The 25582-nt window shown below is 34.3% G+C and overlaps 2 protein-coding genes across 5 annotated transcripts; both read left to right on the plus strand.

Moving 5' to 3' along the window:
• Positions 1-721: 721 nt before the first annotated feature.
• On the plus strand, positions 722-9890 carry LOC116729307 (major facilitator superfamily domain-containing protein 10). 2 transcript variants are annotated; one of them, XM_032577736.1, is made up of 13 exons: positions 722-860; positions 1752-1930; positions 2178-2274; positions 2407-2510; positions 2616-2774; positions 3489-3680; positions 6525-6627; positions 6719-6830; positions 7614-7722; positions 7808-7898; positions 8897-8944; positions 9029-9118; positions 9298-9890. In XM_032577736.1, exons 2-13 carry the CDS (start codon positions 1787-1789, stop codon positions 9399-9401), a joined length of 1353 nt encoding a protein of 450 aa, XP_032433627.1. In that variant the 5' UTR covers positions 722-860; positions 1752-1786; the 3' UTR covers positions 9402-9890. The 2 variants fall into 2 exon arrangements, with proteins under 2 accessions (XP_032433627.1, XP_032433628.1); XM_032577737.1 differs by having other exon boundaries at positions 722-856.
• Positions 9891-10499: 609 nt separating this feature from the next.
• Positions 10500-25354, plus strand: LOC116729304 (selenocysteine insertion sequence-binding protein 2). 3 transcript variants are annotated; one of them, XM_032577730.1, is made up of 18 exons: positions 10500-10734; positions 11055-11200; positions 11280-11412; positions 11506-11575; positions 12548-12759; positions 12843-12909; positions 12990-13087; positions 14362-14505; positions 14580-14651; positions 14735-14836; positions 14930-15062; positions 15137-15303; positions 16137-16263; positions 16335-16512; positions 17286-17506; positions 19373-19527; positions 20337-20529; positions 21376-25354. In XM_032577730.1, the coding sequence occupies exons 1-18, from the start codon at positions 10726-10728 to the stop codon at positions 21486-21488; spliced, it is 2340 nt and encodes a 779-aa protein (XP_032433621.1). In that variant the 5' UTR covers positions 10500-10725; the 3' UTR covers positions 21489-25354. The 3 variants fall into 3 exon arrangements, with proteins under 3 accessions (XP_032433621.1, XP_032433623.1, XP_032433622.1); XM_032577732.1 differs by having other exon boundaries at positions 10501-10734; positions 12993-13087; XM_032577731.1 differs by having other exon boundaries at positions 10501-10734; positions 12551-12759.
• Positions 25355-25582: the final 228 nt, after the last annotated feature.

The following is a 25582-nucleotide window of genomic DNA, read 5'->3' on the forward strand; positions in this document are numbered from 1 at the left end:
TTGCTCAAATAAAAATAAAAAGTAGCCATAGAAGAAATTAAGAGTAAAAAAGTATTTGGTAAAGAGGCTACTTGAGTAACAGATTAAAACATAAATCGCTTAATATTTAAAAATTAGATAATCAGATGAATAAAAATATAAAGTTATGTTTACATTTTGGCATTTTATAGATAAAAATGAAAATAATTCAGAGAAATAACTAAATGCAACTACTGCACAACTATATTAGCATAACCTTCTAAGTGTCAAAATTATCGTTGGACAGATACAACTGAAATTGGAAACGACGCTTGGCCATAGAAAAATCGCAAGTGTGCCTATAAATACACAAATATACAAATAATATATTGCTAAATACATATAATTTAGTATTTTCAGACGATATTTCGTTGCCAATTTCATTGTTGTGTCTTTGTGCAACAATAAAATAAGTCATATCTTTGACGGTCATTTTATTCCAACAAATTCGATGTGTAAAATTATACAAAACTGTTTATGTTAATATTTGAAACCAAAATAAAATTGTGTCCAAATGCTAACCTAAAATTTTAGGTGTCCAAATGGTTGAAAATACACAGCTTTAAAAAAAAAAATTTTAAAAAATATTTACGTGCATAGAACGATTGGGCTACGGCGTTCGTGTTGAAACTCAAAATTACGAGCTTACGAGGGTGCCTTGAAGGCAGCGGTTTCGGGTGGCTGCTCTGATTACGCCACATTCTTGTCATCCAAATGAAAGGACGGCAGTTCCTGGTATGGATCCACAGTGGAGGACCGATGAGGTGGAGAAGGTAAACCTTATCGACTCCTCTGAGCGGGACCAGCTACTGCGGTTTACCCAGCTGACCGAAATACTGTAGGTAAAGTTCCTTTTGTGTTCCTGTTGCTCGAAAGGGGAGATGCTGATACGTGTCGATCGGTTTCTTGATTCTGCGAACACGTAAAGTCGTGAAAATGTATGTTAGTTTGATTTGGAGTTTGATTGTTGGAATGAGGAGTTCAGAAAGGCTGGTTTACAACATGTACAGGAATTGTTTCCTTCTTCCTTGATCACACTTTCTCTGTGTCTTTCCTGATAACTTACTGGAAGACTGCGAATACTGAGTGTGATGATTTACAGACATAGTTCTCAACATTTCTTCTGGCTCTTAAACGCATCGCCATTTTTACATTTGCAAGTATTTCCTTAAATATTTATACTATAGCTTTTAAATTACATTACTATTATAAATGCTTCTTAGTAGCATCCATATAAGCTTTACAAAAAAGTTAATTTGGTCTCTAACCAGATAATAGATTAAGAAATAGTATTTTAATACTATTATATTGTATAATCCTACAACTACTTTGATGTCTTTACTTTATCAATTCTCAAAGTGATAGTTTTTTCTTTTGTCCAGCTTTTTTTTTTTACTATCATGACACTTAAGTTATTTATCTTTCAATTTTCATTTTAAATAAATATCAAATGTACATTGCTTTATAAAAGTATTCATAGTCAAAAGACTGTCACATTTTGTCGTTTTCCAACCACAAACTTCAACATGTTTTCTTTTATTGTTTGTTTTTTTATTAAGTAGAAAAAAATATAAGGTTATCTATTTTTTATTTTTAACGAAAATTATAAAGTGTGGCATGATTTGTTTTCTCCCTGGAATCGTAACCTTTTTGACCCTCTGTTTTCTGCAATTAGAGCTGCAAGACGTTTGGGTCTGCTGATATGTCAACATTTACTTTATACTCTTTCATAGGAATAGAGGAAATAATCTAATCAGGAACGTCAGCTATGAATGAGGCAGCTGGAGATGGAGGCTCCTTCTCGTCGAAGGTCATCAGCATCGTGTTTATCATCCTGCTGCTGGATCTGCTTGGATTCACGCTGATTCTGCCGCTGCTGCCTTCCATTTTGGATCATTATGCTCAAGCAGGGGTCAGTAGCATCTTCCAAAACAGTTTAAAGAAGGCAGAATAAAATCACTTGACTTCAGTTTAAAAGTGCAGGAATTTGGACGTGTTCAGACTTCTGTCCTGCTGTGAACAGAAGGTGTTTTATGTGAAGAATTTGTTCCAGAAAAGCCATAACCAGCACATAATTTGATTAGTTTGGGAGGCCTGTGTGCTGACTCACCCTGAAGTGGCCTCTCTGTGATGTTTTTGTGTTTTTTTTTCTGGGCCAGGATGTCACGTATCAGTCTCTGCAGAGTGTGGTGGACTGGTTTAGGGAGGCTGTTGGGATTCCTATGGAAAAGAAATACAACTCTGTTCTGTTTGGAGGTAAGTTATTCCAATCCCTTCATTCCGTAAACCTGAGATTCATCCAAATTCAAACTCAGACTTTTGAGCTGAATGATGATAAAGAAAAAGAGGACTTATTTCAAGTTTAATACTTCTTATCTTGTCTTTCAGGTCTGATTGGGTCGCTGTTTTCTTTGCTACAGTTCCTGTCCTCGCCTGTAACGGGCGCTCTATCTGACCGTCATGGCAGACGACCTCTCCTCATTCTCACCACAGTAAGGAGGACATTATGACACCTTAAATGTTTCTTGTTCTCCATGATAAAATCCAATGAGTTGTATTCCACCAGTTTGGGGCTAATTGGGTGCTTTGTTTGTCAGGTAGGGCTGGCGGCCTCCTACGCGGTCTGGGCGGTTTCCCGGAGCTTCTCCATGTTCCTGTTGTTTCGGGTAATTGGGGGCATTTGTAAGGGAAACGTCAGCCTCTGCACTGCCATCATGGCCGACCTGCCGTGTCCAAAAGCACGGAACAGAGGAATGGTGAGCAGGGTCAAAGTTTGAGGTTTTTCATCATAGTTTAGTTTTACTTTGCTGTAACCTTTTGTTTGTTTTAATTAGTTTTTAGTGTGTATTTTCTAGTTTCTATTAGTTAAATATTGTTTAGTTTTTATTAGTTAGTTGTATTCTAAAAGGTCAGAGTATTCTATTGCGATACATTGATTGGGTAATGAATACGCAACAGAAGATATTATTTTCAAAAAATGCATTCAATTATTGTCTCTTGTGAATTATGTCAACTTTTACTGTTGCCATTTGTATGAAGTACCATAATTTGCCGACAGCAGACATAATAAAAATCTGGGAAAAAAATCTATTTCACATCAGTTTGAAAGGCTAATAGAGTCATAAACATAAAATCAAAGGATATTACATTTAGAATTTCGGTATGTTTTAGTTAGTTTTATAAACCCACAATAGAGTTGCAGTTAGTTATAGTTTTTTCCCCCATTAATTACTGTTTTAATTTATTTCAGTGAACAAAAATGTTTTCTCATTTTTGTTATTTTGTTAGTTTTAGTTTACTAAGATAACTTCATTGCTGAGCACAGAGTTCTGCGGTGTTCAAAAAATTCTTATTAACATTTGTACATTTCACATGCCAACAGTTTTTTCATTCATGCAGTTGCAAGTCTATATTTTTTATTGAAATACATTTAAGTGATTTTTATTTATTTATTTTTATTTTTTGACCAGGCAATGATTGGTGTCGCCTTTTCCTTGGGCTTCACCGTTGGACCTCTCATGGGTGCTTACTTTGCTGTTAGCTCCAAAACAACAGGAAATGTCTTCTACGAAACTCCAGCGCTGCTCGCCTTGACCTTCAGTGTTGTTGATATTTTCTTCATTTGGATGATGTTACCAGAAACGCTTCCTAGGGTTATTAAGGTGAGTTTAAAATATAAATAAATGTGATGTTTCTTAAAGGTGGTCTATTATGCTTCCTTTGAATAATTAGAATTTGTTTATGGGATGTACAGAATATGGTCATTACATTTTTTTTCACAAAATCATTCTTAGATAATGAGACTTTAGTCTGGAACTCCTTTAACCTCCTTTAACCTCTGAATGGTTAATTCGGTGGTTTTATGGGGACTTTAAGTAGCTGTATTGGTCTATAAATAGTGTAAACAGAATCAAAATACAGTGGAAATAATGCACTAATTCAGAGGACGGTAGTCAAATATTAAATTTAATTGGAAAATATTCCCTTTTTTTGGTTTTACCATTATAGCAGAAAATTTACATCACCGAGCAAGCAAAAGGACTAACAATAGATTAAAGATAGGGGTATTATTGTTTTTTGTTTTTATAATTGTTATGATAGAAGAGCCAAATAGACTTAAAAACAACTTTAAACTTCAACCATTTGGGTTAGAAATGACCCTCAACACACACATGTGGGTCAGAAACTCCTGACCTCAGTGTAGAACCTTTTCAGGTTGGAGTTGAAACAAGAAAAACTCGTCCAGCTTCCTCCTATTCAAGTCCTTTTGGAAAACCTTTTCGGTTTCCATTTGTTGCCCACAGCAGTAACTTCTTGGGTTGTCACGGTGACGATACTGTTTCAGAACGTTTCTGCAGGGAGTCAAGAAGTTATTTCAGTGTTCTACGCTGAACCCAAAACAGCAGCGAGTTTACATTGTGTTCCAGCGCTGACGTATCATCGGATGGACACTTGATGCTTTCAATGTCCCAGAAGACCTTTGTTCTGTTCAGGCTAAGTGGCTCAGATTTCACCAACCTCTATATCTGTAGATCTGCTGGATCCACAATATTTACAATCCAAAGAGTGTAAATAGTACAAAAAAACTATAAAAAAAACTTCAGTTGAGCTACAAAAAAACTTTAGAGCTGCAAATGCTATGACTCAGCTTATAATTTTTGATAAATATCTACTATGAGAAGTTTGTAATTTTAAATGACAATGTTGTTGTGTATTATTATTTGAATTGAATTGATTTTTTTAAAGAACCACAATTTTATTTAGGTTTTAAAGTTAGGAAAACATAAACATATTACCAAAAAATATACAAAAATGTATCCATTTTTTTTATGGGTTGCTGATTGTTAAATTACACAGTCAAACAGCAGAAACCTATTTAGGCTTTTATGAAAAAAATCATACATAAGTAAATATGATATCACTGGAATAAATTAAAATATTTGTCATAATAAAAAAAGCTAAATATTATTTGTTTAAAATGTCATAGTTCAATATTTAGTTTGCAAGTTAAATATTTTGTTATAAAATATTTAACTACTGCAGTCACTATAGACAGCCACCAACTGAATGAAGACAAAAAAGGTATAAAAAATATTACTGACACCTTTCAGTGTCATTCTAATGTAGTAATTCAACGCAGTTATTCCATGAGCATGATTCAAAACTGCTAAAACCAGCATTTGTTTTTATATTTATATTTAAAAACTTCAGTTCATGCTTCACGATTTTCAGTAAAGTCGTTGAGAGCCATTGTGAAAGATGTAAAGAGCCATTTGTGGCTCTGGAGCCGCAGGTTACAAACCATGAATGTAGAGGATTTAGGGCAAAGGGTAATTTCCTTTTTCATGGAAAAGCTTTTTTAAGATTATGTGATGTTACTAAAACTAGATTATGACACATCAATGTGTTGCAGCTCCATGTGGAGTTGGATTTACGTTGAGGCAGGACTGAGCAACGATGTAGCAGAGTCTGATTAGCTTGTAGTGAGACAGTGTTTTGAAACTGTGGCTACGTACTTTATGGAGCAATGAAGTGGAGGCTCTGCTGTAGTAAAGAGGAACCTACACTTCCAACCTTCACTTCAGTTCACAACACATTGAGTACAGCTGAAACAATGAATGCAATTAATCAATTATTGACATAATCATCTGCTAATTTAGTTATAGATTTGTTAACTGGATTCAAGAAAGGCCAGTTTTTGAAAGAACAACATACTCAGAGCAGTAATCAGAACAAAAAACAATACATTTTTTATTTAAGGTAATATAAAAAAAACCTTCATCTATAGATTTTTCTACCAAGATTGCATAGTCACGTAGATTTAACTTCACCTGGTTCTATTACACTGCAAATACACAAAGTCTTACCAAGTATTTTTGGTCTAGTTGCTAGCGAAAATATTTGAGTAAACTTTAAATAAGTCATAACTAACTTACAAGTAACTTTTCAGCAAGATATATGAGCTTGTTTTAAATCAGTAATCCCTTAGTTTTGATGAGAAAGTACTAGTTCCATTGGCAGATTATTTCACTTATCACATGAGTAAAATGTCTTGTAATGGTGAAATAATATTAAGGAATTATTAACTTAAAACTAGCTCTTATATCTTGCTTAAAAGTTACTTGTAAATGAGTTTTTGTCTTATTTCAAGTGTACTAAATATTTGCACTACAAACTAGCCCCAAAAATACTTGTAATTTTGCAATGTAAGCACCTTTTGCTATCCTATTATTAATCAGTTAATCCGAAAAATAATCACCAGATTAGTTTTACACTATTAATTCTAAGTCAAGAGATGAGCTTTGTTCATGTTGATGTTAGAAATATTTAGCTGCAGATGCATCCTCGGCTACAAATCATACATACAGTAATTTTTGGATTTTAAGCAAAACAAATATGTAGATATTCTTATTTAAAAAGTGAAAATTAGGTTCATTTGCATCTCTTACTGTATTTCCAATGTATTTAATGTTTTTTTCAGAAATGTAAAGCTATTGTCATTCCAGGGTTCACCTTCTCATGGTGGAGACTCACTGGACCTTCTCAGTCCAGTCTCCTTGTTCCATTTCACTGCTGTCACCAAGACGAAGGAACCACCTTCTAAAGAAAGTGAGTGCTGGTTCTACATTATTGTACCCTTTAACTAGACCATAAATGGAGTATGGCCTGCTGACTGGAAGTGGGGGTGTGTTTCTTTCAGGAATGCAGAAGCTCCAAGTGTTGGGTTTGGTTTATTTCTGCTACCTCTTCCTGTTCTCTGGTCTAGAGTTCAACCTGAGTTTTCTGACTCACCAGCGCTTCCAGTTTACAAGGTATAAACCCAGAGATAAAATTGTATATTAGCAGCACCGTGTCCGCACATCCTTAAAAATTCGTGTATCTAAAATTAAGGATTTAAAATGTCTTGAATTCATTTTTTAAAAAGAAAGTTGGCTTTAGAAGTCTTGAATTTTGTCTTGGCTGAACTATTGAATCGGATGGAAGGGGATTAGGGCTGATAGGAGAAGAAAAGAAAGTTCTCACTTTAATCTCAGCGTTCTCACTTTTTTTTTCTCAGAATCAGAATTGTTTAAACTAAATACATAAGGCAAATGTAGTCTTAAAACTCAAATCTGCCTAATACATTTGGGACAGGATTTCAGTGTGGATAACGTGCAGGTTTACAAATCCTACAAGAAAAACATAGTTACATGATTATGTTTAAATGCTAACAACATAATTTACATTCACCTAACTTAAGAATGTTTGGTAATTTATTTAGATTTTGACATAATTAGAAATCTTTTTAGTGACCTTAATCCTCTTCCGTATAATCGCGTATATTCTATGTATTTTTTATTTTTGGCGGGGCTTTTTTGTCAGGCAAAATCTTGAGCCACACGCAGACATTTTCAATGCTAACATAGCCTTGCTAGCTAGTTCGCTTTTTAAATGGAAATTTATCGCAAGTTGGCTGGATGAAGTGCACATTTATTTTGAGATATAGGTCTTAAATTCTATTCATAATGATTTTATAAAGTCTTAAATTTGAGTTGGTGAAACCGGCAGAAACTCTAAGGAGAAACATAAATGCTTTTATTGTTTTCTGTAAACAGCATGCAGCAGGGAAAGATGTTCTTCTTCATTGGTGTCATCATGGCTTTAATCCAGGGGGGGTACGCTCGAAGAATCAAACCTGGGCAACACATACGTGCTGTTTACATGGTAACGATATAATCTATCTGCATGATGAGTATTATACTGAACAGGCAGAAAAATATAATACTGAAATAAATCTTAATCTTTCCAGGCAATAATGATGCTAATCCCAGCATTCATTCTCATTGGATTATCGTGGAATATTGCAATGCTTTATATTGGCTTGGCATTATACTCTTTTGGTGAGTCATGTTTGCTTTTCATCTGATTATATTTTTAATAAATATAATGAGGGCAGTGATGCAATTTTAGAATCAACTCAAATCATGGCAACTTTTCATTTTTATTGTTAATATAATTAATAGGAGATGATTAGTGGCTGCCTGTAAACCTTGTATGCATATCTTAAGAAAAGTTAATCGAACAATAAATTTTCTAACATGATTTTCTTAAAACAAATTAAGAATAGCGGCATTAAAAGGTGTAGTTACCACATCTGACTATAGAGGGCGCTGTCGATTCTTTACCAGAAGTCAGAAGAAGATTGAAGTAGTTATTCTTTTTTTCGTGTAAATTATTGATGTGTAACCATGACATAAAGGGTTAAAAATAAAAACCAGATTAGTTGAACCCAGAAAACACTGCAGTGAGATTGTGAGTGTAATTGATTTTATTTACACTAAATAAATTCAATGTTATATTCAGATTAACTGTTTACTGGTAAATTTGATAGGATTTCAAAAGGTTTCTTGATAAAAATAAATAAAACATTAAGTAAACATTTCCTCTTATAGAACTTGGTTGTATCATTTTTATTGATCGGCATTTGAAGATGGACATTTCCAAGTAGCCAAAGATTATGTCATTAAAGATCAGCAGGTTTTTCTAGGCATTTTGAGGGTCTTTCAGATACTTACTTGGTTCTTTTCTGCATTTTTATTAACATTTTATTTAAACGGTCAAAAAAAGAATATATATATATAAAAAAAATCCTGCTCTCAGGTTTTATATGGATGTGAACTTGTGTGTCATTCACACAGCAGTTGCCATACTTTAAAAAATTAAACAAAATTTAACTCAAAGATAAATTTTGAGTTAAAAAGAGCAGGTCCAAGAATTGATCCCTGGAGATAAAGCTTCCCTCAAAGCAAATGGAAATTGTTTTCTCAATATTTCTATCTTCATTCAATTTAATGATTTATTTATTTACACATTCGTGTTCATATTTTGATTGTTACAGCTGCAGCAATTGTAGTTCCGTGCCTCTCTACCCTGGTTGCTGACCACGGTGAGTCTCCTTTTATTTATTTTTTTAAATATTATGATTTTGAGATCAATGTTGCTGATTGTTCTCTGTCGGATGTTTGATTAGGTTCAGCTAATCAGAAAGGTACTGTGATGGGGATCCTGCGTAGTTTGGGTGCGCTGGCAAGAGCGTTTGGGCCGGTGGTGTCATCCTCTGGTAAGGAAGCTAAAGAATAGAATAATAATGGCCCTTTCAGCTTTTTAGCGCTTGAATTTAGCTTCATATAAATTATATCTGTCTCCAACAAATCTGGAATTACTTTGAGACACCTCTATTTTTGCTGTTTGTGTATTTATATCTTATGTTTATTAATTTTTTTCTGTATTTTATTTCAGTTTATTGGATTGCGGGAGCACAGACCTGCTTTCTCATAACGTCAGCCTCATTTGTGATTCCACTTTTTCTCCTGAGCAAAGCCCAGAGGTCAAAGGAGGAGTGACCTGCAGAGATTAAGATCCCTCTCTTGCTGCCTTATATGAATGTTATAATGTTTACATTTTTTTTGGGAGAACGAGCACCGTTTCCTTTTTTTTTTTTACTCAGTAGTGATGTGAGAATTACTTTTGGTGCTTTGTGCCAAAGAAACATATAAAACAAAAAGTCCAAACGTATGTCAAAATAAAGAAGTACAGAATGTTGTGTTAGAAAATAATTCTGTATATTTGCACATTAAGATATCTCCTTTTTATTGAACACATGCTTTGATAATTAGAAATTACATTGTTAGTAGAGTTTGGATATCTTTTTATAAGAGTATTTTATCTTATAGATGCAGTATTTTATAAGTCAGCAATTTATTTTTATGGTCATTGAATGTGTAAATGGTTTATTTTATGAATGTTTGAAAAAGAAACACATCATCAACTGGTCATAATGGAACAATATCCTAAAGGTGTCAATAAAGCTTTACAGTAATAATTTCATCAAATTAATTTCTTTATTGATAACCAGCATTAAGTAGATAGTAAATATGATTGTTTGTTTTACTTCACTTCTGTTTTCAACAATTGTTTTTGACATTTTTGAATTACATTTTAAATAAAAAGGAAGAATTCTAAGTATATTAAATGACAACACCATATTCAAGGTATGCCTAAAAAAGACTATTTTTATTGACAAAGTTCTTGCTAAAGCAACTATAAAGACTGAATTTAAGGCGAATTTTCCTATTAATAAGCTAAGAAAACTCTCTTGGTAAATTTTGTATATTATCAGTGTACGCCAGATTTGCTATTTGTCAGAAATACCATTCATTACTTTCAGGACGTCAACCCAACTTTTGACTGAATTATTTAATTTGCTCTCTAATCCCACAAGATGTCGCTGTTTCTCCGTTTGTTCCTCTGTGAACGTCGCCTTCGCTCAGTTGATGGGACTTCCGACCCTGATATGAGAACCGCATTATTTGGCTCAACTCGCCAACAAGAACCGACCCCTTCACCTCCAAAATATCTATTCTTAAAGCTGTACCACTAGCCTTTAAATTTGATTCCAGTTTTGAAATCTAAGTTGTATCTGTGAATGTTGATATACAATTTAAGCGCAAATGAATTAAGATCGTTCAATTAGAACAGCTAGCGGATTGAGTCGGCTCGACCGCAACTGACGCATCACACAGCTAGCCTCTGTTTTTCATGCTAAGCTATCAAACAGGTTGTTCATGATTAACAAACTCATGGCATAATCGTGGGATGGACTTTGACAACACTTGGAACCACATGTGAGAATACGAATATGTGACTAAATCTTAAAAACGCCTGAAGATGGAGAAGGTAAAGAACACCAAATTGGATTATAACTGCCTATTTAGCTAGCACTGAAGCTAACTCATGCGAATATGTCCTGCTACAGTTACAGTTCTTTCTAAAAAAGTGCCTAAACGGGGGGCAACTGATGAAGTGAAAGATAATATTTTGTTTCCCGAAGACGTAATTTTGTCTGAAGCACAAATGTTGTATTTTTAACACTTCTTAAAGCTTCGACATGTCAAAGCAGAACATATAATTGAAGTGTTCCTTATAATGTTTATTTAAGTAATTATAAGTTACATGTTTACCAGAGGTTTTTGTTGACATCACTTTACTTTTTCCAGGAGAGCAAACCGACACCTAGTAATTGTTCTCCCCAGGATTTTGAAAAACATCAGAAGAAAAGAAGCAGAGATGCTTCTGATTCTCACACAGCTTCAGTTCCTCTGGTCTTACCAAATCCTTATCTGTCCAACCAAACTTCAGCCAGGTATGGAGATCATGGCTAAGCCCAAGTAATCAGCAACTCGACCCCTGATCGTATCTTTTCTCTGTGTCTGTTTATTAAGGAACTGGACAGATCTGAGCCAAAAACAAGCAGGAAAAAGGGGAGATATTTCAAGAAGTCATGGCTACAGCAGCAGACGTCCTGTGAGGGAAACCAGTGACAAAAACAAGCTCCTCTGGGATCCACATTCAAAGGTTTTCTTTTTATTACACGTATTAAAGTCACGCTAAGTTACTATGACTTAATTTATGTAATAGATTTCAATCATTTTGTTGGTGTGTTTGCAGACATCAAAAAGCAGCAATGACTCTCAGGGCAGAAATGTGGGCAAAAACTCAGCGGATGCACGACAAAAAGGTAAACATCATCCATCAGATCTCGAGTGACTCGCATGTAGATTTTCAGAAATAACCAAATTATGCCTTCAAAAGCTATCTATACATATAATATCCCATATAAAACTGTGTATTGTTTGAATAAACGTTTATTGGTATATAGTTAAATTAGTCAATAATTAAGAGCGTCTTCAATCAGAGGCTTCTTCAAGTATGCTTTAATACAGACCGCTACAGGAGATCTTTCCATCACCATCTACAATAACTTATCTTTGAATTTGAAATTGAACAAATGCATATAATTAGATGGAAGAGGATGACTTGCTGTGATGACCCACGAAGAGGGAACAGCCAGAAGAAGAATACAAATAATTCAATTATTAACTCAAATTTTCATTAATTTAGTTAAATTACTTCAGTATTTATCAAGTTAACATTTCCATTGCCACAGTCCATCATGAAATAATTAAGGCTTTCAGGCTGATTCACCAAAAAGACCCTAATGATGATTATTGTGTGTGTGTGTGACGGGAATCTTTAATTCTAGCTTTTCTATTTTTCAGCGAAAGATCCAACTAAGGGACTGGGTTACAAATTAGACTGTCTAGAAAACCTTTGTTTAAAACAATGGTCACTTTGTTTTTATCATGTAACATTGTTTACTGTCCTCAATTAAATAAACTTGAATAATAATAATAATCATTAATCTGCAGTTTAACTACAGACCAATAGTTTTTTGTCTTGACCCGATCGAATGATGTTCAAGGCTTAGAGATGGAATAAAATTCTCCATGTGCGGCAACATAAGTCTATGAAATATTTAAATACTTCAGTATTTATGTATGATGTTAATATAACATGAATTCAGATTTTTAAGTAATGATTTGCACATTTAGTTATTTAACATACATCTTATCTGTGTTATTGATGCAGATGAATAATTATAAAGCTTTATTTAGCCGTTCATTTGTTCTCTGTCCCTTTGGGGCGTCAGCAGGTTTTAGACATGTCAGGTCAGCCCCGGCCTCTGGAAGGAAATCAACACCAGCACTGGCAGATTTTGTCCCGTTTGAAGTGAAGATGGCTGATTTTCCAGAGTTAGCTGGCGTTTTGCAGAAATCAACTTCTCATGCTGGAGCACAGAAAGACTGCTGGGGTCCAAGCCCTCAATGCACAAACCCACAAACTCAGACGACTTCCCAGAAGGTTAGTTTCTGTATTTAAAAGAACAATCAGATTAGATCATGTAGAAATATGAACACTGAGCTGTTTTGTATTATTATTGGCAGGCTGGAAGAAATGGCTCTACAGCAGAACTTGAGCCCCTGCAGAATAAGACCCCTGTTAACCCGCCAGGTAAAGGCTGAAATCATCTCCTGAACCACAGCGACAGTCTTTTCTATCTTGTGAATCACTTGTTTTTCTTTCTTTCCTAGCAGCTCAGCCGGTAATAACATCCTGGGCAAATATTGCCTCTCAGCCCCCAAAGAAACCTGTTGTTACAGACGAGACAATCCGCCGCAGCGACACACAGGTGCAGTTTGTTTTTTCTGGTTTAATTCTTAATAAAAAGGGTTTCAGTTTTTATTCTTCTCTTTTGAGGCGTAAGGAAGAAATTTAAATGGACTCACCGAGAGTCGAGTTGGGCTGGAAGTTGATCAGGCAGAACCTCGCTTTGGTTTTCTGGGCTGGATCATCAACAAAACTCTCTGATGGTTCTGAGCATAAAAAAGCGACTGGGAGGACACTGCTCACCAGTTTGTATTGTTTTTGAAAACTTAGTAACTTTATTCATCTATAAAGTCGTTGATATGAGGTGAAATAAAGATTTTTGAGGTAATTATCTTTCCTCATTCTTTCATCCACTTTCTACAACGGACCGGCAGCGAAACAGGCCCTCAGCATAATGCCATGGCCGAGATTAAGCTTCATTTTGACTCTAAGCCTGTTGCAATAAGCAATAAATTTATTACCTGCATAATTAATTATAATGAGCTCAATAATTTACATTTGGGCAACAATTTAAAAAAGATTATCCCCTCTAATATTGAGAAACGCTGCAAATATTTGGCATAAAGTAAAGAGTGTTAATATCTGTATCGATACTGATGTTGAAATAAAAATCTAGATCGGGTATCGGTGACAATGTACCCAATCCATAAATGCAGATCTATTCAGTCTAATTCTGTACTCTGCGGTCTGCACGACGTCATGCTTTATTATTTATTTTATATTATATTTAGAATTACTAATTGCACTTTCAGACCCATTTAGAGAAAGTTTGTTGCAGTTTATTTCTACATGTTTGACCAAACTTGTGAAGCTATTGGTGTATTTAAATGTGCTGTACTGGTGCAGAGTTATCAAATGTACTTGTTATTCAGCACATTTATGTCTATGCTTCATTAAAAAAGAAAAGTTTTAGATCTATTCAGGACTGTTTTTCTGTTTTGGATCGGTATTGACGGATACTAAACCTCTTATCTGTTGGTATATTGGGAGTGACAAAAGTAGATCTGTGCATTCCTGATATCTACAGAACCATGAATCTAAGAAAGCTGAAAAAAAACTGGCAGTTAAACTGGTTTAAAGAGAATTACTTGCACCTTGTAAAATGGAAGTTTGCATACATGTTTGCATATATTTTTCATGTGTTTGCATTTACCAACAACTGGCTTTGTTTTTTTTGGGCTTATTTCCTGAATTATTAGCCTGTTTTTTGTTTTGGTTTATTTGTTTGTTTTTGAAAAAATGCATCTCTTTTTTACAATATTTTTTTTCTAAAGTTCATTTTGTTTATATTACCAGACAAAATGCCTTTCTACCCAACAAGAAGAGGGAGGCCCAGGAAAGAAAAAGCGAAAGAGGAAAAAGAAATCCAAAAGCAACGCTGAGGATGCAGGAGCCGAGTCAGGGAGTCCACTAATTCATCATGAGCCTCCAAAACTTGAGGTAAAATTAGATTTTTGCTTCTTCTGGGCGAATAAAAATTTGCACATTTAACAGAATTTAACATTTTTTCCTAGGATGAAGAAGAATTCCCTGACTTGGTGCTGGGTTTAACTGGGTTAAACAGTAAAACAAAGCTATGCAAAGAGGTAGATATCATCAGTGGTTTAAATGCATCAACATAAGATAAAATATCATAAATAAAAGTCTTATGTTGTGGTTTGATGTCAAGGAAAACCAAAGAGAAGGAGGACAGTACCAGTCTGCCGACTTGAACAAGGAAAAATCACCAGTAGGAAAAACTCAACTGCCTGAAATTACTAAAAAAGGACAGGTTTGTGTTAATCATTTGTTAAAACTGACACTTTCAGAGCAGTCTGGTTTTGTCTCGGTGACGTAGCTCTGACCTTCATCACCTGATTTGTAGAAAGCAGAGAAAGTGTCGGGGAAAAAGAGCAAAGCCCCGGTCCAGCTGGACATCGGAAACATGCTGGCCGTCCTGGAAAAGAAGCAACAAACTCAAAAATCAAAGCAGGACACCAAGCCGATCATTCTCTCTGGTCAGCTAATAGGTTTTTATTTCTTTAAAAACTGCGTTTACGAACATAATTAAGCGATGTCTGCTTTACTTTAGTTGGTGGAGGACTGCCTGTCGTCCAGAAGCAATCGTCGGCTCTGAAGAAGCCGCCATGGCAGCAGGATAAAATCGCACACAATCCGTTGGACTCGACCAGCCCTTTAGTTAAGAAAGGAAAGCAAAGAGAAGTGCCTAAAGCCAAGAAACCCACTCCTCTGAAGAAGGCAAGTGGACACAGTCTGCCATACACTCACTGTTGATCATTATAGTAGTTGCATTGTTATATTGAAGCTCATATATATCATTTTTACAACTTCTCGTTTTCAGCACTGTTTAGAAGATCCTGACTGTTATATTTATTTAAATGATTAAATGTGAAAAGAAAGAGCAAGCAGGCGAGAATGCAGCTGGAGGTTGATAAAGAATGATGATGCTACATGTGGCACGACAAACTCGGCCATTAGTGCAAGACGTTTGGCCAAAGTGTTGGTAGAAAAGTCTGAGTTTGAGCTCATAAAGTGAAGATTTTAGAGCTGCAGCTAACAATTATTTTAGTCATTGATTATTCTGTCTATTAAATGGATAAAAAATATTGGCATATCTGCAGAAATACTTTAAAATATACAAATAAGCAATTTATTCAATTCATTTTTTTAAATAAATCTACTACCTAAAATGCAATAACATATAATTTCTTGAGTGAACGCTTGATCATTTGTACCAAAGGATGCATCTGTAGCTAAAAATACTTCTAACATCAACATGTGAAAAACTCAGACCTTTCTGCTTGACTTAATATCAGTACATTGTGGGCTAATCTGTTGGGGTTTTTCTTTTGATTAACCGATTAATAACTGGAGAGCAAAACATGCTTGATAGATTTTTTTTTTTTTTAAGTATTTTTGAACTAAAGCTAAAAGTATGCCACCTAAGGAGTCCAGAAAAGCAAAACTAAGAAAAGGCTGTTTATTATTTGTTTCATGAGCATTTTTAGCTTTTTAGTACTAAAATATGATGCAATTTTTTCCTTTAAGCTTTTATTCTGTTACATATTCAGGTCATTTTGAAAGAAAGAGAAGAGAAAAAACAGAGACGTCTGCTAGAGGAGAGAGGACTGCTGCCTGAAAATGGCTCTGAACTCACTAATGATGCTGCAGAAGAGCAGCATGACTCAAATGACACAGGTCAGAGCCAACATGTTCTCACTATAGAAAGATTTCAGAATGACTGAATTTATTCTGTTTGTCTCTTTCAGAAGACATTCAGAGCCTTACACAAGGATTCGACGAACAGCTGAATTTAAACGGTACAAACTCCAACGTGGATGAAGCCGATGAGGACAACGACAAAAACGATGATGTGCAACAGGAAGTCCCGTCATCTGAGCCCCAACAGAACAACGTTCCCAAAATTCACAGCAGGAAGTTTAGAGAGTAAGGCCGCAACGTTGTTCCCTTCGTATCGACTAGTGATGTTTGATGTCCAATGCCAATACTTTGTTCAAAAATACACAATGTGTCTGGTAAATCTAAAAAAAGTGGAGTAATTCAATTCTTTGCTGTATAAGAATGCAAGACATCACTTTAATTGATTTATTTTGAAGTCTGAAGTACATTAGGGTGACGGCCTTTTTTATTATTGCCAGGCTATTTTAACAACAGCAGACAATCATACAAAGCATGTTAAAATGGTGTTGCAAAATAAAAACATGAGTAAAGTAGTAACCCTACTGAAATAAATCCTTGTTTAGTTATTAGGAACTACTCTATAATGAAAGCTTGCATCCTAATTGACATTACAAAATCACATTACTTTGAAAACATGTTAATGAACCTAAAGCAAAGGCATCCATCTTTGAAACTTTCCCATTCATGTTTTTGTTAAGGAAAACCATATTTACTGTTTTCCCTTCAGTCTGTTTTGTTTTTGCGCAGAACTTCTCCTGCCTTTGAAAAGATTCTTATTTAGGAAAGATCTCAATGATTTAGTTACTTTTTAACGAGCTCTTGTTAAGATCCTTTATCTCAAGTGACTGAAGTATTGAAAGTATTGATCCTTAGACTTGAGAGAATCGATTTTGAAGCACAATAAAAAAGTGGAGTAATTCAAGGTCTGGTATTGGAAGTATCGATATTTAAGCATCAATCCACACTTTGCTAATATCCAGAGACTTCTGTGTAATGATTTGCTGTTGTTTGCATGGCAGCTACTGCAGCCAGATGCTGAGGAAAGACCTGGATGAGTGTGTGACGTCGCTGCTGAAGGAGCTGGTCCGGTTCCAGGACCGGCTGTACCAGAAGGATCCCATGAAGGCCCGCATGAAGCGGCGGATCGTGATGGGCCTTCGAGAGGTTCTGAAACACCTCAAACTGAAGAAGGTCAAATGTGTCATCATCTCGCCAAACTGCGAACGCATCCAGTCCAAAGGTATTCAAAAGCACCGGCTGTAGATTATTTAAGAAAAAGTCTGGGGAATTATTAAGCGTCTCGCGATGACAAATTTAGCTGGACAATAAATTGTCCCAGACGTTATTGCGAGAAACGATAATATTGTTGCGTTGAGACAAAACACTTTCTCACAGATCAGTAAACTTTAAATTCTAATAAACATTTAGCACTGGAACTGGAAGACATTCTAAATATCCAAAATAAATAAACAAAACAACAAATAAATTAATTTTTGTTATATAATAACATTATTCTCATGATAAATTAAAATGAGCTCAACAATTCCCATTCTGATTATTAATGTGCTTACAGGGAGATCATAATCAATTTTATTTATGTTTTCGTATGTGTGTGGTTTTTAGTTCCATTCTATTTATTGTTTTTGGTTGTTGCGTTTTATTTTGGATAATTAAAATATCTTTCAGTTTGTGTTTACAGAATAAGAGTTTATTGGTCTTTGAGAAGAGAGAAAACTTGAATTATTATGCCATTATCATTATATTACTTTAAAATCATATCAAAACAACATTAGCATTTATTGCAATAATAATAATTTTATTGTGACAGGCTACTTGTAATAATTAGACTTCATATTGAAGTGGCACAGATTGGATTTTTTAATTTTTTTATCAGATGGGGATTTTACCTGCTGTGTGAACGTAGCCTAATATTCTCTGGTTTATCAGGTCATGAACTCTAACACAGTTCCCAGGGCATTTTAAAGAGCATAACAAGCCTACAGCATCACAGATCTTTCACCATACAACAAGCACCTTTTGCTTATATAAATTTTTTATTTTATGCCAAACCCACATGGGATGTTTGTTGTCATGGGTTGAGTCTGAGTCTCATCGTTCCAGGGAAAGTCACAGAAACCTTTAGCAAACTCCAAATGTTTACATTAGTGACGGTAGGAAAAAAAGATTTTCCAAACAGTGTTAGATAGATCTAACGGTTGTTATGACTGCTGCAGTGAGTGTAGGAGTATTTTTACCTCTTAATGTGCAAACTGGAGAGATAAATATGGGTTCTCTTCCAAGATGATGGCCACATTTTCAATTCTTTAAAGCTTTTTAATTGTTACTCTAACTGTATTTGTTTAGGTTGTTATTTTATTTAATTTTTTTACTGATTTTATGAATGATCATCTATATTTAATTATGATGGAGAATAAGGACCACAATAAGAAAGTTTTTAATTTCTTTACAAAAATAGAGTCATAACATAACAGTAAAGTCATTCGAGAATAAAGTCGAAATAATACGAGAATGAAGTCATAATGTGAAAATTTTATTCTCGTAATATTATGACTTTATTCTCATCATACTATGAATTTATACTTGAAATATTATGACTTTATTCTCATATTATTACAACTGTATTCTTGTAATTATTTCAACTTTATCCTCGCAACACTATGATTTTATTCTTTGTGTGTGTATTTTTTATTACTATGGGCCTAATACTCCACCATTTTTTAATAGCCTGTTCTCCTGTATTTTCCATTTTGAAGAATAACTAAAATAATGCAAATTAATGTGGGGGGAGCTGCATATAAACACTTTCAGATTTCCTTTTTAAATGTTTCTAAATAGTTATTGTAGGACACCAAAAACAGAAACTTGAAAGTATTTTGTGACATTTTCACTCTGATGAGGAAACGCATTTAGATCCTGAAACAAGACCAAGAAAAACTTTGTTTTTCATCTTGGATGGAAATAAAAGACTCTGCGTCAGAAATGTGTACAATTACAACATCGGTGGCGTTGAGGTCCAGACAGGCGTGCAGCTGCTGAAACTGGACAGAGAAAAGCTGCATGTTGATAGAAAATATTCCCTCCACAGGTGGCCTGGACGAGGTTCTGCACACGATCATCAACATGTGTCGCGAACAGGGCGTACCGTTCGTGTTTGCACTTTCCAGGAAAGCACTGGGCCACTGTGTCAACAAGGCTGTGCCAGTCAGCCTTGTGGGCATCTTCAACTACGATGGAGCGCAGGTCAGGGTTATCATTCTCAGATGTAGGGCAGCACAATCTTTCACATGCGGATACTAGAACCTCCTAACTTGGTGCAGAAGTTCCCAGGGGCTTGCTCTCATGAAAAAAAAGCAAATGAAAAATTCAAGATGGCCGCCAAGATGGTCGTCAAGGAAGACTGATTTTTATCACAGATGAATAGCTTTGGTGTCAAATCGTAGATGACTGGATGAATAGAAATCATATGTACTGTTAATGTTTTGATTTTTCAAGATGGCCACCACAAAAATCAGAAAGAGATCAGAAATCAATATTTGGTGGAACAACCAGGAGGTTTTCAATGGACTCTTAATTTTTCTAGAGCTGCATGTTTGCACTAAAATCGGCAGTAGTTATAACCACATCTAACCACAAATTTAGATTCACTAACCAGTAGCCTGCTAAACAAGAATCCTAGCTTAGCTACTGCTAAACCAGTAAACACATTAAAAATAAGTTCTGCTAATGCTAAACTGCTAAACACATAAAAAATATTAGCGGAAGTTAACCCTAACCAGCATCTCATTTTGCTACATGTTACTACTTTAAAGTTGTATAAGAAGGATGACCATATAGTTAAAAACATATAATGTGACATAAAGTTAATCCATGTCTCATTTCATGGCAATAATTGATTTAAAAGTGTCAAAAATGGTGGCCATTTTAAAAAATATCTGACTAATTGAAAAATCCACATCTGAAGGATTTTTTACAGTAAGATGCTGAACATCTAGTAGCTGTTAAGGGTAACTAACATTTTAAAATGTGAAAATTCGCTCTGATACTTACAGGATTTCTATCACAAGATGATTGAGTTGTCAGCTGAGGCCCGGAGAGCCTACGAGGTGATGCTGTTGAGCCTGGAGCGTAGCGACCAGCCCGATACAGACCAGCAGGGAAACACGGAGCCACTGCAGATTAACAGTCTGGCTGAGGAGTCTGAGCCCGGATCCGACAGCAAATGGTCCGAGAAACCGCATTACTGTAAGTCGCAGCGTTTTATTTACAGCGCAACAATGAGAGGGAAGCCATCTTTTTCATTAACTGATCAATAAGATAAAACCAGAGGTGTAACTAGCTACATTTACTTGAGAAACGTTTTGGAAAATATGTACTTTTCGGAGTAGTTTTACTGCGTTGTACTTTTTACTGTTACTTTAGTAGTATTACTATGAACAATCGCTGCTCTTACTTGAGTAAAATTTCTGGATTCTGTATCCGGCACAAGCAACTTCAATGAAGAAAGAAGAAACATTTCAAACTGAAAATATTTGAAACATAGACTCACACTTACAGTTTGTTAGAGCGAGACCTCTTGTTCATACACCAGCTTTGTTGTTCTGTCTTTTTCTATCTGCTGAGCCTGTTGGAGATTATTAATACATATCATCACTAGGAGTACATTATCCTATACACATTACTTACTGTAAGTATTAATTTTATGTAAAGTTTTTTAATATTGAAAAAAAGTTTTAAAAAGTTTCTTTTGCTTGAGTGTATTATTTATTTGTAGTATTTTGTATAATTTAGCCTTTAAAATGCCAGAATTTGCACATATCTTCATATTTTGTCATCATCATTTTAAAATATTAAATTAAATTTTAGTACTTAAGTAGCCTTTTTACCAAATACTTTTTTTTACTCATGAGTAACTTATTGGAAAGCTACTTTTTACTTTTACTTGAGTAAAAATATGTTGAAGTAGTGCTAATCTTTCTCTGGTTTTGATTGTTTAGTAGGTTCACCTGAAAATAATCAGACATTTTTTAATTGATTCCAGTAATAAGCCAATTACTCAATACTGATCTTTTTTCCTCTCTTGCTTCTCAGTGAAATTCTGGGAGCAAATTCTGGAGGAAGAAAGCAGCCACGCTTTCCTGAGCCACATGGAGCAGCTCCTGGACAGCGAATGTACAGAAAACGCAGAAGAAGACAAGAGTTGACTGCAACAAATCTTTCTCCAGCTACAAAACAAAGCAAAAAAAATTTATTTGGGTTGCCACACCCACAAAAACACTTTTGGTTTGATTTTTTTTTCTCTCATTTAATTCTATTTCCTGTAAATTATGAATTCTTTGAATTCTTTCAGGAAAAGAACCAGATAGGAAGCCTCAAAATATAAACTCTGAACCATGTTGACTGTGACCCTTCCTGCTGAATATGTAGGATGTTTCTTTTCTGGTATTGATCATATAACACTATATTTTGGAGCCATTATTTTTGACTTTATAACTATATTCAATCTTTGGAAACATTTTAAGGATTGAACCACTTTAATTAGAAATGACAAAACATAGTTAATAAGCTAGTTATTAATTAAGCAGAAACACTTTATAAAACATTAATAAGCAGTTTTAGGGCATTCTGGAGCTTTTTCATTCATGTATGAAATATAAATGTAGCTGCTTTTTAAAGGTCGGTAAAGTGTCAATTAGTTAAAAACATTCTTATTAATTATTTATAAGTGACTAAAACAGTTTTATTGGAAGGAAGGACATAGGATAAAACAAGATGTGATGAAGACCAGCAGATTTAAAAATGTAATAATATTTTGAAAAGAAGATTGTAAAATACTTAAATATGACATATTTTCAAAACGCTTCATACTGGAAGGAAAGAAGAAACAGATTTTGAGTTTTAGACTCATTTTCCGCAAAAGGCTTTTTTTCTGTGTGTTGATTTGTCACAGCTTTAGACTGTGAACACTTGACGTTTTGATAGAACTACTCCGTAACATAAGCACATGTTCTCACACAGTTTTGAAATTTAAATCAGAACTTAGAAGCAGCAGCAGGAAACTTTGGGGTTAAATTCACACACTGGAAAACAGAAAGAACGGAGCTCCAACTAAAAAATAAAAAAAAGGAAAGTTCATTTGTTACATGTAATTGAATTAAGTTTGTCAAACTTACTTTATTTACATTTAACATGACAACTTAATATATTTACTTTCTTTTTTAAGTTGGATCAGCAGTTTTTTTCAGTGCAGTTTAAAAATTGACACTTTTGCTTATTGATGATCATCTTTTCAGTTTAATGTTTGAGGCCTCCTTATTTTTCATTAAAATCCCCTGCTTTGTCAGAGGGTTTATGATTCCAAGTTGCATGGCATTAAGAAGAGAGAGGCCCACAGCATCACCAGTTCTCTACCATACCTAACAATGGGCATGAGTTGCTTTTCTATTTATCGTTCTTTCCAACTGGATTGTTTGTCCCACTTCTCATTCCAAACAACTCTTTGGCATAAAGAATAGTTTTGTTGATGGTTGTTTTGATTAGAAAATGGCATTCATTACTCCAGATCTTACCTGTGGTCACTCTTTGAGATGCATTCAGGACTATTGTTCATCACAGTTTCAGTTGTTTTTAATTATTGCTCTGACTGCACATTAGCTACTGTAGGCGGGTAGCAAATTTCTGGATCACATATGTTCGCTTATGTTTCCTATTTTGACAAGTTGGCATAAGGTATGTACCTCTGCTTCATGTCATTTGTACCTCAGGTAAACAGGAAGTGATTTCTAAATGAAAGTTACAAACCTCTGACATCATTTTAAAATAAGAAAAATGTTTCAGTTGCATTTATTTTTGTTAGAGTTGTTAAGATGATTTAACTAAAAACTAACATTTTTTAATGTTGGATATTTTCCCCAATAACTAAAGTGTAGGTTGGATTTTTAATTATTTCTTTCAGCGTAAGATTATACTACTTAAAGTAAAGATATAATTATTTACAAGACTTTATTAGTCTTGTAAATATTGTATGTTTTTCCAAAATATTAGATATTTTTATATGTTCACAAATCTATTTTAAGTCTTACTTAGGGTGATGTTCCGACTACATTCTGTAAAATTTCATATTTTTGTGTTTTCAAGTTGAGAGGTATTTTTTGTTCAAATTAAAGTTTAAACAACATTGCCAGCTGATCGTCTTCTTATGTCGCACAAAGAAAATATGGCAAACTTGCATATGCAGAATAAAGATAATTACTGTTTAAAATGAGTTCCGGTGAGGTCTGAGTCAGAGAAAAGCAGAGCAAACTGCACATCAGGAACATGTTAAATCATTAAAAAGCACTGCTCAGTTTGCAATCATCTTGTTTACCAACCTGATGTTTTTCTCCTGAACTACTTTGTGAAAATCTCAGCAGGAGTTCAGTACTCCTCCTTTATGCAGCTCATCATTTGAATTCTTTTCTTTCCAGTCTTTTTGTTCGTCTGATATTTTACTATCATCTGTCTTTAAAGTACTGTAAGGGCTGACTGATAAATCTATTTTAGTGATTAATGGAGTTTTTGGTTTTCAAAGGTTTAATTTTTGGAAAATCAAAAAAAGATTTCACCAAAGTGATTCAGAGTGACGTTAGCACACCCAACTTCTATTTCTTTACAACTTCTATTTATTTGGACTTTGAGTTGACATATTAAGGTCAAACTAAGATTTTTTAAATTTTTTATTAGTATAAGTCATAATACTGCAAGAATACAGTCATAATATTACTAGAATAAAGTTGTAATATTAGGGAAATTAACTAGTAATTTTATGGGAACTGAGAAAACTGGTGGTCTGAACTGGTCGTAAAAGCTTCTTTGTCAAAACAAATTTTCTCATCATTTCTTCTGGTAAAATCGCATCTTTATTCTGCTAATAATATGACTATATTCTCGTAATTAAACAAAAATCCTCTTAGGCTGGCACTAATACGAATCACACAACACAGACGGGATTACTAAAATTAAAGCTACTTTTTGAGAATAGTAATTTGTAATTTCCTTTTTAAAAAAGAAAGCGACGAAAGGAATCGGATGTGATATAAAAAACAATATATTTGATTAAGCCATAACTCCCATCCCTGTGCTTTAATGCAATATGATAGTGAGCGTGCGCTACGTAACAGAACACCGGGCTGCTCTGACGCGACGCCATTTTGAACTGAGAGGGGAAAATAATTGCTTTGGAGTTTCACATAAAATTACCTGTTTACGAGGTTGATAGAAGACGAGTTTTATCGGTTAATTATTTCATTTCTTCAACCAATAAACCTGGGTCGATTGATAAAGCATCAGACTTCAGAAAAAGTAAAGCAACAGCTTTTTATTTAGTTAAAATCTGTTTCGGGGATTTGCTTTACAAACCCTCTGCTCACTGTCGAGTCAGTTCCAGGAGAATTGAGAGACTTGTTTACATACACAGTATTTATAGAAATTATTTTTTTTTTCTGCAGGACTTAACAAAATACGGTTAACATTACAAAAAGCTGCTGTTTATGTCTGTTTTGCTACCCGAGTGTCGAGTTCGGACTGTGATGTGAATCTTTGGCCAGTTTGTAGCTAACATGTTATTTTTAAATTGAGTTGTACCCAAATTGCCACCAATATTATTTTTTTCTCAGTGTTTTATTATTTTATTTTTTTTTAGTAATTTCACACATTAAAAATAAATTTGTTTTCGATGTGTAACAGTATACTGTATTAGTTTATCATTTCTTCCGCTGGCAATGAATAATTTTTTTTTTCTTGAGAAGAAGATTGCCTTTTTACAGTCTCTAATGGAGCTGAATAAGAAAATGTCTGTGGTACTCAGACTCTTTATGATTCGTGCTGCTAAGATATAATTTTGATGCAAGATTTTCAAGAGATATGAGACAAGATGAAACTGTTTTGATTGTTTTTTGTCTTGTAAATGTTCATTTCAGCTGACAGCTAAAGTCAGATTTGTTTTTTTTCTTCACTGAATATAAAGCTTAAAATTCTCTAATTATTTGCAGACATATCAGAGTCCTGAATAAAGTATATGTGCATAAAACTATTTAATATTCTTGGTTTGATTTTCCTGAAGAAGATAATTTTGCACAAGAGGAAAGAAAACTGTAGACGTGTGAAATGAGAAACATTGAGAAGTATTTCCAGACTTCATTTTTGATCCAGTTGTCGAAAAGTTGCCATTTGCTGTCTTTTGCTTTTGTTTCTGGAAATTCAAATTTCTTGAAATATTGAATATATACAATAAGAACAACAGAAAAAATGAATGAGAAGT

The sequence above is a fragment of the Xiphophorus hellerii genome, chromosome 12, assembly GCF_003331165.1.
Source record: "Xiphophorus hellerii strain 12219 chromosome 12, Xiphophorus_hellerii-4.1, whole genome shotgun sequence".
NCBI lineage: Eukaryota > Metazoa > Chordata > Actinopteri > Cyprinodontiformes > Poeciliidae > Xiphophorus > Xiphophorus hellerii.